The sequence below is a fragment of the Ambystoma mexicanum genome, chromosome 6p, assembly GCF_040938575.1.
Source record: "Ambystoma mexicanum isolate Mex_15411 chromosome 6p, UKY_AmexF1_1, whole genome shotgun sequence".
Classification (NCBI taxonomy): domain Eukaryota; kingdom Metazoa; phylum Chordata; class Amphibia; order Caudata; family Ambystomatidae; genus Ambystoma; species Ambystoma mexicanum.
In genome coordinates this window covers 1,507,355,523-1,507,368,204 of record NC_090935.1, presented here as the reverse complement: position 1 = coordinate 1,507,368,204, position 12,682 = coordinate 1,507,355,523, and the positions used below count along the sequence as shown (strand labels likewise).

The 12,682-nt window shown below is 46.3% G+C and overlaps 1 protein-coding gene across 2 annotated transcripts in view; it reads right to left on the bottom strand.

The window, feature by feature from the left end:
• SH2D4A (SH2 domain containing 4A) overlaps positions 1 to 12,682 on the bottom strand; it is a 575,867-nt gene that overhangs the window by 429,552 nt on the left and 133,633 nt on the right. Inside the window, exon 3 of one of the 2 annotated variants that reach the window (XM_069626354.1) lies at positions 11,074 to 11,397. In XM_069626354.1, coding sequence (XP_069482455.1) covers positions 11,074 to 11,254 — 181 coding nt within the window. In that variant the 5' untranslated portion in view covers positions 11,255 to 11,397. Of the gene's footprint in view, positions 1 to 11,073; positions 11,398 to 12,682 lie in introns of those variants that run through there. The other variant, XM_069626355.1, reaches the window with a different exon arrangement.

The window sequence follows — 12,682 nt, the reverse complement described above, 5'->3', positions numbered from 1 at the left end:
CAATACGCGGAAGCACAAGAACGACGAGCAAGACTGGCCCAAGAACTAGAAACCCAATGTGAATACCTAGAAAACTGCTCCCGAAGGTCAAACATAAGAATCAAAAATATGGTGGAATCCGTCGAGGATAAAGACCTCCGCACGACAGTCCAACAGGTGTTCCAAAGCATACTTACGGATGACCCACGACAAGAAATCCTTATAGACAGAATACACAGAGTTGGCCCCCATAGAGTGGGAGACCCAGGAGCCCGCCCAAGAGACGTGCTAGTGGCACTGTCGCAATACACGCAAAAAGAGCAAATCCTAAGGAAAGCCAGGACCATAGACCACATAAGAATGATTGGCAAAGAAATTCAGCTCTTCAGGATCTAGCGCAATCCACGCTCAGGAAACGTAGAGAGATGGCCCAGATAACAAAACGTCTGGCAGAGAAACAGGTGCGCTACAAATGGACATTCCCATTTGGCCTTCTCTTTACATGGGAGGAGACGCAACATCGTGTCACCACATGTGAGGAGGGTCTCAGGAAACTAAACATGCAAGAGCAGGAGAATGAGTCAGCACAAGATAAGGAATCACACCGAGAACGCTGGGCGCCGAGGGGATGGCAAACAGAGAACAAACGATTGAGACGCCAAACATGGAACCTGGAGCACAAATAATACTGTATCAAGATAAAAGGAACAAGCCTTAACAGACGGAAAGGAGACATTATTTACGCAAGGAAAAGAGGGAAAGGGCCAAATGCCGACAGAGGATGCGGCAGAGCCAAGGGACACCCTTGGAATCCACAACAGACAAGCAGGGTTTAGGACTCCCTGCGAAAGAAATTGACCTGAGTATCAGAGGACATGGAGCGAAGGCCATATGCCCGAGCAACCATAGGGCCCATTGCCCTACTCAGGGAAAAAGTTGGGGGGGAAGGGAGGAAGGGTAGAGGGGGGAGTTGCGGGAAAGTTACAAGGGGGAAAAGATCAAAACACAGGCACCAATGGACATAACTGCGATCCACACAGTAAGGGACAAGAGAAATCAGAGACCCAAGGAAAAGGATGGGGCTAAATATATTAACATACAACATTAGAGGGCTGAACTCTCCCATAAAAAGGAAGAAAACGGAACACTTCCTATACAGAGAGAAGTATGACGTAATAATGCTTCAAGAGACACACATACAGAAGAAAAGAAAAAAACAAATCCACATAAGGGGGTGCAACCAAATACTCCAAGCCAACGATGAAGAGAAGAAAAAGGGGGTCATGATAGCATTCGCTAACCAACTCCATGTACAAATAGGAGAAACGATGACGGATAAGAAAGGACGGTACCTATTTGCAAAAGTACAGATCAAAAATCGCCCGCTGACGTTAGCAACGATATACGCCCCAAACATCGGTCAGGACGGCTTCATAAAAGGCACACTGAACAAGCTGGAAAATTTCACAGTAGGAGAAATAATTCTGACAGGAGACTTTAATCTGGCATGGAACCCGAGGGAAGACCGCTCAAACCCCAAGCACACCCAACAAGGGACACTGTCGCAAACGCTAAAAGAAATGATGAAAAAGATGGCCCTAGATGATGTATGGCAGAGAATCATAGGCACAACCCTGGGATTTACATACCACTCACACGTGCACGGCACAAGCTCAAGAATCGATTATATCTGGGTCTCTGGGAGCCTATTAGGGGAGATACAGGACATTGAAAAAGGCCAGATCTTGCTATCAGCCCATGCCCCGCTGTGGATATCACTCCCCAAGATCCGCAAACGCTCAGGTCTATGGCGCTGGACATTGCCAAGAGAAACAACGCAAGACCCGGTAATGGGAGAAACAATCAGAGAGAAAATAACAGAATACTTTGAACAAAACGACACTCCGGAGGTCTCCAAAATCACAATATGGGAAGCCTTCAAAGCGGTGATTCGAGGACAAATAATAGCCCTTGAAGCACATCCAGAATATGGGAAAGCGAATTAGAAAACAAACTGGAAGAGATCAGAGAAGAAATGGTAGATAACAGATCGCTGAAAATAAAGAAAGCCTACCAACACATCCACAGCCAGCTAGAAGCACTCAGAACTAAAAGAGCGGAAACCCAACTACCTCACTTAAAACACTGCTTTGCAATGAAATCAAACAAAGCGGATAAACTGCTGGCAAGACAATTAAAAGGGAAACAACAAAACCAAACGGTAAAAGCACTAAAAGACGAACACGGCTAATGAAAACACAATCTATAGAGATAAAAGAAATATTTAGAGACTACTACCAGAAACTGTACACATCGGACAAACCGAAAGAGGAGGACCAGGTAGAATACCTGAAGGGGATAACACTTCCAACCATCACACCAGAAGAAAAAACATCACTCAACGAACAAATAACAACAGAGGAGGTAGCAAGAGCAATCAGAGACCTACCCAAAATAAATCCCCAGGCCCGGATTGCTACACTGCAGCCTTCTATAAAACATACGCCAGAATTCTATCCCCCATCTTAACAAACCTTTTCAACACCTTTAAAGACAAAGCCAACATCGCTACGTCAATGAACGAGGCACAAAACCTGGTTTTTCACAAGAAAGGGAAAGACCTAGAAAATCCGAACTCATACCGCCCAATAGCCTTAATAAACAAAGATGCGAAACTCTACACAAAGGTCCTGGCTAACAGACTTTCACCCCTCCTCCCCAAGTTGATATATCAAGATCAATCCGGATTCATCCCAAACAGGAAAACTCATGGCAATATTAGACGAATCGCACACCTGATAGAGAAAGTGGGAATAACCAACACCCTGGCAGCAATGTTAGCGCTAGATGCGGAAAAAGCATTCGACTGAGTAGAGTGGTCCATGCTATTTGCAATACTGGGGGAAATGGGCATGGGCAACGCGTATATAAATATGATATGAGCCAACTACAACTCACCCGCAGCCAGAATTGCATTAAATGGGGAACTCTCAGACACAATCAGAATAGAGAGAGGCACCAAACAGGGCTGCCCACTGGCCCCCCTCATATATGCAATTTTCCTCGAGCCACTGTTGGCAAAGATAAGAGCGGCACCCAAGATCAAGGACATAGAAATGGGAGGGCGACTCACAAGACAGCGGCATATGCGGACAACATGCTGATGACCCTAACCAAGCCAATAAAGACACTACCCCTCCTCATTCAAGAAACAGATGAATGCAGATCAATGTCAGGCCTGAAGATAAATAGACAAAGGTCATTGGTAATGGTCCTTGCCGGAGACAAACAAGAAATACACAGGACAACGGAAGAGCTACAGCTACAAAAGGCGGAAGAAGGGGTGAGATATCTTGGAGTCACGCTAACCAACACGATAAAAAACCTCTACGTAGGGAACTACACGAAACTCATAGAACAAGTGAGAGGAGACTTGGAAAGATGGAACCCACTCTCAATATCCTGGTGGGGCAGAATCACAGTCATAAAAATGACAATACTACTAAGACTACTGTACTACTTCCAAGCACTCCCAATAAGGATGCCGCCTGCATTCTTTAAGACACTCACCAAATTAATAACGAAATATATCTGGCAGAAAAAAACCCTGAGACTTTCAAACCAAGCTCTCACGGCACAAAAGTCAGAAGGAGGCATGGCACTCCCCCACTTCCGGAAATATTACGAGGCTGCCCAGATGTGGGTGCTGAAGGAATGGATCCCAAACATATCAGAAAAAATATGGGAGGCACAGGACAGAGCGGTAGCAAGATCAAATATGCGCCACCTACTATGGATCAGACCCAAGCACAGGCATCAGAACGTCAGAATAAGTGAGATCATGAGCACAACCTTGGAAATATGGGATAGAGCAACCAAGAAAGGAACACTGACAATACACCCAGCCCCCTTCATACCAATATACGACAACCCGGAATTCCGGCTGGGCATGGAGAAAGGAACATTTCAGAGATGGTGGGAAGCAGACTGCAGGAAAGTGGGAGACATGTACGATGGTCAGCAAATTAGAACATACGCAGAATGCAAGGACCTTCTGGGCCTCGCGGAAAAGGACAGATATCAATATGAACAACTAAACCACTGGCTTTCCACCCAAAGAATAACACAAGCAATAACAAGGGACCTGACTCCATTCAAAACATACATCATGACACAGACAGGGGAAAAACAAATTGTCTCCACCCTATATAAATTCATAAACGCCCAGACAGAGGAAATAAAATGGCAATATATGAAGAAATGGGAAACTACGCTACGGAAGGAAATTACGAGGGAACAATGGACATACATCTGGCAAATAATCCCCAAGTGGACTTGGGCGATCCAAACAAGAGAGGCGTGGACTAAAATGATAATACAATGGCACTACACCCCGGAAAGACTCCACAGAATGTTCAATACAGCACAAGATAGATGATGGAGCGGATGTGCCGCAGTGGGCAATTGGCAGTCCCACCAAAAATGGAAACAGAAGACACCCCCATCCAACCAGGAATGGTTACAGAGAATATGGGCATTCGTGGTGATGGAAAGAATCACATATAACATACAAGGGGCCCGGCAAAAATTTGTAACAGACTGGGGAGAGGCGATAGACTACCTACAAAGTGACTATATGATGCAGTGGTGCCCACACAAAATCTGCATTCTGGACATGTTTACAGGATGACACAGAAAACGAAGAGTGGAAGCAGAAGGAACATTATGGACAGCACACCCAGTGAGGGGGGAGGAGTTAGAGGGGGGAAGGGATAATGTTGAAATCCAGAAGTTCATGTTTAAAGAAATGCCAATAAAAACATATATATAAAAAAAAGAATCACAGTACAGGTACCGGATCTCAAATAATCCAGCCATTACCACGTGGTTCTTACTACTCCCCAGGAGGAGACCGTGAGGGGCACCCATGCTTCATAGTGAGATGCCAGCAGAATGAGAGGGGGCTGCTGGCTAGAATACCATTCCTAACCAAACACAATTTTCCCCACCTCCGGGAGCAAAAATAATGGTGGCTGTTCCCCTGATATTCCAACCAAGTCTTCTAATACAACTGCACATAGCAGTGGGGACACCTCCAAGTCTATTTCTTAATGGCGGGGGCGATGGTGCATGTCAGTTTCTCTGCCCAGGTGAAATAAACACCCATACCGGGTCAAATTTGAAGATAAGAAAAAGACAGGACACCGCCAGGGTGGAATTTTCAGTTGGGTGTTCTGTACCTCCATGCAAGCCCATGGTGAAGACCATCACCTGTGTATGTTAATGGCATGGGCTCCACTTACGTGTTCCAGTCAGGATGTATATGCACATCCAGTGACACATGCTCCCGATGTTACCCTCTTGTGCGCCTTCCTATCGCACAAGGCTAGAAGAAGAGGGGAACATTCAGTAAGTGCAATGCCAAGGCCTGTGTAGTTGGACCTAGATCTACTAGTCTGTGGCTCGCCTTGAAAGTCATGAACGCCGCTCGTCTTCTCACGGGGAGCTAATGTCATGCTTCCTGCTCTCCGCGTCCGAGATCCCTGTGTTTACATTTCGGCGTTCCTCCACATAGTGTGGCGGCTGCCGTTGCAGCCACTAGACCGCTCCTGTGTAGAGATTATGGGCAGTCTGAGGAGCCCTCCATTTTGTTTTGTTTTTCTTCCAAAAATCCCTCTATCCACTTGCGTTGCAGTGTCAATTAACTGGGTTCTACACAGGGAAGTGGCCTGCTAGTTGTTGGACAAGTCGACAATGGAATCCTGGCTGCTGAGTGACACGGCTCACCCCACAGTGGGGTAGTGGCCTGCTGGTTGTCGGACTGGAATCCTGGCTGATGAGTGACATGGCTCACCCCACAGTGGGGTAGTGGCCTTCTGGTTGTCGGACTGGAATCCTGGCTGATGAGTGACACGGCTCACCCCACAGTGGGGTAGTGGCCTGCTGGTTGTCGGACTGGAATCCTGGCTGATGAGTGACACGGCTCACCCCACAGTGGGGTAGGGGCCTGCTGGTTGTCGGACTGGAATCCTGGCTGATGAGTGACACGGCTCACCCCACAGTGGGGTAGTGGCCTGCTGGTTGTCAGACTGGAATCCTGGCTGATGAGTGACACGGCTCACCCCACAGTTGGGTAGTGGCCTGCTGGTTGTCGGACAAGTCGACAATGGAATCCTGGCTGCTGAGGGATGAGGGACATGGCTCACCTCACAGTAATTAAAGAGGCCCTGAGGGTTACAGACTGCTGATCATGAACACCCTTGGACGTACGGTGTGGGGAAGGCTGCTGCAAATGCTTAAGCTGTGGAATCCATATTCGCTGCACGTCCCCATGACGGCTGATGCCTGCACATGAGGGGACATGTTCAAGGTCGGAGCGTTTTAGGGACTTTGATGACTTGGCATTGATGGAAGGGCTGCCCAAAGGCCAATTGTTGAGGTATATGAATCTTGTCAGAATAGCGAAGCGCAAATGGCCTGAATGGCCAGGGGAACCTGTACCTGCTAAACTGTTGTCCCTGCTCTATGAACTGGAGGGTTGGCTGGAGACTGGTTTCCAGGTTGTATGGGGTCCTGCTGAATGCAGGGTATGAGAAAAGTATGACGCTCCGAATGCAGTGCTAAACTGATCTGGATCTGGCATTGAATGATGGGTAATGCTTTATGTTTTGAAAGGTCTCAGGCAATGCCAGGTTTTGCCTTCTCCAGCTTAACTTGTTGCACAGGACATATATGACCCCAAGCAGGATAGCCAAAATAGACACTAGGGTGTCGGCCAACTGCCCATAGTGTGGAAACGATACTGCGAGCATCGCACATATGTTTTGGTATTGCCCAAAGGTCCATGCCTTTTGGCATCAGGTAGAGGTGGCATGCACAGGGGCTGGAGTTAGCGGCTATCAGTGGTCCCCAAAGGGATGTTTGCTGGGAGTATACCACAGATCAGCGAAGAAAAGACACGTGGTTAAATTCATGGACTCATCCTGTGTTCTAGCTAAAAGAAGACTAGCTATGGCATGGAAGCTGAAAGGGGGCCCGCAATATTAGCTCTGGCGCAGCGACCTTAGGACATGAAGCACGGATGAAACTGGGACTTGGTACAGGGCCATGAGGAAGGGCATCCGTGAACCCACTGAAAACAGGACAGCTTGGAATGCACTCACCCTGGCAATGTTTAACCAATCTGACGGGAGACCCCCGTGAGCGCTTGGACGCTCTTCTACATAGATGCTGGAACTACAAGTGGAGCGGTATAGGTCTACTGGGAAATGAAATATGGGCTAGCCGGTACTGGAACTGGGAAGACGTCCCCCTCCTGCCGCATGCGTCACCTCTATCGGAAATCTGTATGTTATATAACACTGGACGCCCTTTTTCTTCTGGTTCTGTTTGTCGTTGCTTGTCATTGCTTTTTGTTAATCTGGTATTTTGATCACTTCCCAGACGCTTGTCTGGCTGTTAAGCATACTTACGGATAAAAAGATTTTTAAAAAAAGAAAATGATATTCAGCTTAACTGCTGATATGTAACTTCGTATTTTCATTTTGTTCAGACTCTCATGTACATTCATTTAGCCAGAACAATACATAAGTACTATATAGAAAATACCATTTAGTACAGGGGTGGCACTTTTACAAGATGTTGGGAGGTGTCTTCGGAGTAAAGGCATTATTGGCCCCTTAAGGGGCATTTCTTAGGCAATCAAGCTACATTTCAAGTCCATAGTAACATATTGTGGTGTAACATATTATTTGGATTTAAGATAGCTCAATATGTTGAGTGACTACTGCAGAAATGTGTGTATCCTGCATGTCACATTGGGAACTACTTACCTCTTTATCCTAGCAAGCTCAATTCTTTTCCCAGTAAATTGCTTGGGCCTGTATTATCTCCCCGTTAGACCTGTCCGGACAGGGGTGTTGCTAGGTCTGGAAAAGACCCGGGGCTACACTAATGTCGGGACTGTCGGGACTCGGGGCTAGCTAGCCTTTTGGTTGTAGCTCCTGAAATTCTATCTGGGGCTACAACCAAAAGACCAGGGGCTATAGCCCCTTTAGCCCCCCCTCTAGCAACGCCTCTGTGTCTGGATAAAGCACCGGGGAGTGCTCCTTTGCCAGTCTTTAACTGCGGGCCTATTCTGGGTAAAGTCTAATGACCCCATTAATTCACCAAACCCGTTGACCATGCCTGAGGTAGTAAATGTTCCCCCTAAAATAGACAAAACCAAAGGCTGTATAGAAGCAGACACATGATGCTGGAGTTTAGACATAGCAATCCTGGACCATTAGATTCTTCTTATACAGTATGGGTTGACATCTACCCAATCTAGGCGCTGCCCAATAGCTCCATATGTCATGTTGGGCTGCCATGAAAGAGTAGGACAAATAGGGTGCCGGTCACTACATGGGTCACTTACCACCTCAAATCCTTGGATCAAATCCCACAGTCCAACCGTGATCGTAGAGGTACCTTGATGGTTCCTGAACATCGGGAGATCAGGGACATCGGGGTGAACTCATCCATTGACTGCATTATTTAAGCCAGGTGGAGAATTGTAACCCTTTAGCACAGACCCGTGATTTCTGCATTCGTGGTAACAGGATTTTCAGAACCGAATCCTCCTGCTTATCAAAGATGCCATCTAGTACGCCATTATCCACCTTCACATTACAATCACCCACCAACAAGAGAACAATATTCGGATTAAACAGATAAAACACTTGTTCGTCCACAAAAGCTTTCAAATCCGTCAAACTATTATGACCTGCTTTATGGGGACTATTGTAAAAATGTAAAATTACTAAAGGATCACCACTCTGTGAAGACAGTCTAACCATTTGGAGATAGCTCATATTAGTGTCAACTATTTAAATTCTGCATTCAAGGGACACCCTAATGAAGGTAACCAGACCCCCAAAGCATCTGCCGCTGATATTCTTACAAGCCGGAATGGAATATGACACAAAACCGTTCAAGGAAAGTGTCTCCACTGACCACGTTTCTTGGAGAAGGATCACATCATGAACTTTTAAGAAACTCAAAATGTCTCGATCTATAAACTTTGACTTAGCCTCCACAATATTCCAGGAAGGGAAAAGTGAAGTGCCTGCAAAGTGGGTCAGAGACTCCCTCTCCCGCATCCCTCACCTTACTGCAGTCACTGTTTTAACCACCTCCATAACTGAGGAGACCATTGGGGAGTGCACTGGGCCGGGAGGATAGCTCAAAGGCAACGCGCTCATCTCGGAAGCGCGTTATAAATAAACCAATTACAACCCGTCAATAAATCTCCTTAATTAAGGACAAAACCTCAGAAAGATTGCCGTCCAACATCCTTTGAGTTTTCTGTAAATGAGAGCGCGTTATCACAACAGTAACATATTGTGGTGTAACATGCTGTTTGGATTTAAGATAGCTCAATGTGTTGAGTGACTACTGCAGAAATGTGTGTATCCCGCAGGTCAGAGTATTCTGTTGACCTCTTCATCCTACAGAGCTCAATTCTTTCAGTGCCCTTAAATAAGGTAATGACATCAAACAATATTACAACGCTTTGTGACAGAAGAGCTCAGCACATACAGATGGGGAAAACACGTGCACTAAAAGTGTTGTTAATGTTTTAATATTGTAAAATGTTGCTTGTATTGTTTTTTTATACCATGATGCACGTTGTATTACACATCTTATTAAATATATTTAATTGCAAATCTTCACAATGTATCAAATGCAACCCGTTAGACCCAAAACATGGTTGTTGTTGTACTACCATTATACTGTGGTGGTTGCAACCTTTTTAGCTACATATTGACTACGTTGCCTCAAAGCATATCAAATGCATCTTTTTAAGGCCTACAAACAAATTCCTGTTGCACTGGAATTAAACTGTGACGCATCTGACATCTATTGCCACATGTCCACTACAGGACAGGAACCTCATAAAAAATGTCGATAAAATGCTAACTTTCCTTTCACACCTATACTAACACAAACATGTTGGCTCTGGAAATACTGTTTTCCAATTGTAATACACTGAGCAATTTCTCCTATTTTCTAAACCAACGTATTACTTTTTACATGACCAAGCGAAGTCTCACGTCAGCAACCCATTACCTGCCAACAAATCAAACTAATGTGACAAGAGTGAAGCAATAATAGACTTTGTAGCCGTAAGCAAATACATAATCTGCTGTTGGGGCTAAAATAGCATTTTCTGTCAGAGTGACAGCAATGGTAGCCAATGAAATTGGCCCAGCGCTGCTAGCAACAAGGGACTATGCCAGAAATGTCTCCTCCTCTAGGACTGACCTCTTGGTTCCCTCTTAGTATTAAAGAGTTCCAGGCCCTCTTCCGCCCAGTCCCCTCCTACCTCGGCTTACCTGCTTTCCATGGTACTTGCCCTCTAACCTCCCCCTTAACTCCTTCCTTCCCCCTTCCCTGTGCTTACCTGCTTGTCGATGGCACTTACCCTTTGGCCTCCCCGTAATAACTACACTTCACCCCTTCATCTTTCCCTTCCCGCCTTAGCACTTCAATTGTCACTGACCTGCACTTCCCCCCTCACTCCCTCTTTTCCCTCACATTTCTTGTTCTGCACTTGCACGATCCCAATGTCACAAGGCCTAGTAGGACGTTATTGTACCTTTCTCCCTTGTTCCCCCCCCTCCCGCCATACCCCCTTTTTGTCTTGAGGCGCCTTGAAACACCACTTATATAGGTGCCTTACAAATACCCAATAAATAAATAAACAAATAAATAAATATAAATAAATAAAGAAATAAGGGCAGCTCAAAAGACCTTTTATCCTATCTGCACTGATGTACTAATACATAGTTTGTGCAGAAAGGTGGCCCTTAAGCCAAAGCTAAAACTGTAATGCTCCTATGAAAGGGATTCACTTGCATCATTAAAGAGCAAAGGGTAATGGTGATAGTGCAGTCTTCCGTTTAACTGCACATCTACATTAATAACAACTGTGCAATAACATGTTCAAGAATAGATCTTAGGTGTCCATGTTGCACTTAAAGCACGAGGCATTGACATTGCGGCAAACTAAGGACGTATCATGTACTTAAAGATCCAGTAGCATAGACTTACATTTCCTCTGCTCGGCTTCCATTTTAGTACGTTGGATTTCTTCATACGTAGACTCCCTTTCCTTCCATCTTCTGATCTGTTCCTCTCTCATTTTGTAGAAAAGAATCTGTTTTTGCTCTTCGCTGAGCTCCAACAGGAGTTCAGGGTCAATATACATATCTGCTAATATCTGTTTCAGCATGGCTACTGCTGTCACTTACAAACAGTAATTGTCAAATATTTGGTAGAAACTCTTAGCTGTCAATCTCTGTTTATAACAAAAGATAATCCATTGGGCCTGAGAGAAGCAACAAACTGCAGCGTTGGTTTCTTCAATTCCAATTCCTGTTAAGAGAAAGAAAAACGAAATAAGCATTTTTCGTTTAATTCTGTAGCTGAATACAAACTATTGGCATGGTGCTGCTTTCGGAAAAAGTACTCATTGGTTTCCAACAACCATTGCTAATAAACATCGGTAGAGCTCGTGGTTTTGCCCTGGCCTGGTGGCAAGTGTAGCCTACCCCGAGGCCAAGGAGGAGTGCATTCTTGTAATCCCACCAGTGCCCGGTGCGCCCCGCCCCCCGCTGGGCCTGGGGCTGTGCAATACATTCATTTCATGGCTGCACGGTGCACGCAGTGCCACACTGTCCGTCCATGAAATGTGCCGCCTGCGGGAGCTGACATGGCTCAGTCTCATCTCAGCCTGCCGTGCCTGGGATGATGGATGGGACAATATCATCATCATCCAGTGCAGGCAAGCTGGATCTCTAGCGTGTGCTGGCGGCGGCCTGGCTGGGTCAGGAGGACAGCGTGCTGAAATTGAAAGAATGAACATCTAGTGCGAATGAGCATGACGCTCTGCAATGCTGCAGTTTGGATTTCCTCAGTGAATCCGCGGGCCTGCACGGGCCATACTATCTGGAGCCGTGACACACAGGCAGGCACCAGGCAGCCAGCACATTTGCTAAAATGCAGCAACACCACCTGAACCAAGCATACATGCTGTGCGCACACACTATTTAGTCTCAGGAAGCCTAAATGTGCTGCCACACATGTCCTAACCTCCAGTCCACCCCGGCCACAGTTTGTGACAGCAGGAGCAGGCCTGCTGCTCTGGCCCACAACAACGTGAACGCAACGCCTTTCTGACTCAACGCTGCAGGACAGGTAATAGAGCAAGTGTGCCCTGGCATCCAGTGGGCTGCAGACACAGCCCGTTGCAGGCTGGGTGACACTCTCTGTGGCCAAGGAAATGTGACTGGGCATTTATTGAGATTAAGAGATGAGCGTGCACAATCAGCGAAACATTGGGATGCAATGAAACCCCTGCCTCATTTCCTAAAGAAAGGAACCGGAAAACTCCATTGCCCTTTGCAGATGTCTGGAATGCCAGACTGGGGGAGGGAGCACGGAGTCAAGAGCTGCATTGCTCAGCACTGCACACAGGCAGCTGGGCCGGCTGGTCCTCGGGGCTGGACTGGAGTGGCCTATTGTTGTTACTATTTTCTGTACCCCCTCGGCGTACTTTGTGCCGCCCTTTTGCCAAGTCTGTTGTGGTGAAGTGTTAACGATTGGAAACTGCCAGGTGAATGTGTGGTACTAGTGGATCATTATCAGTGGGTATTAAAGT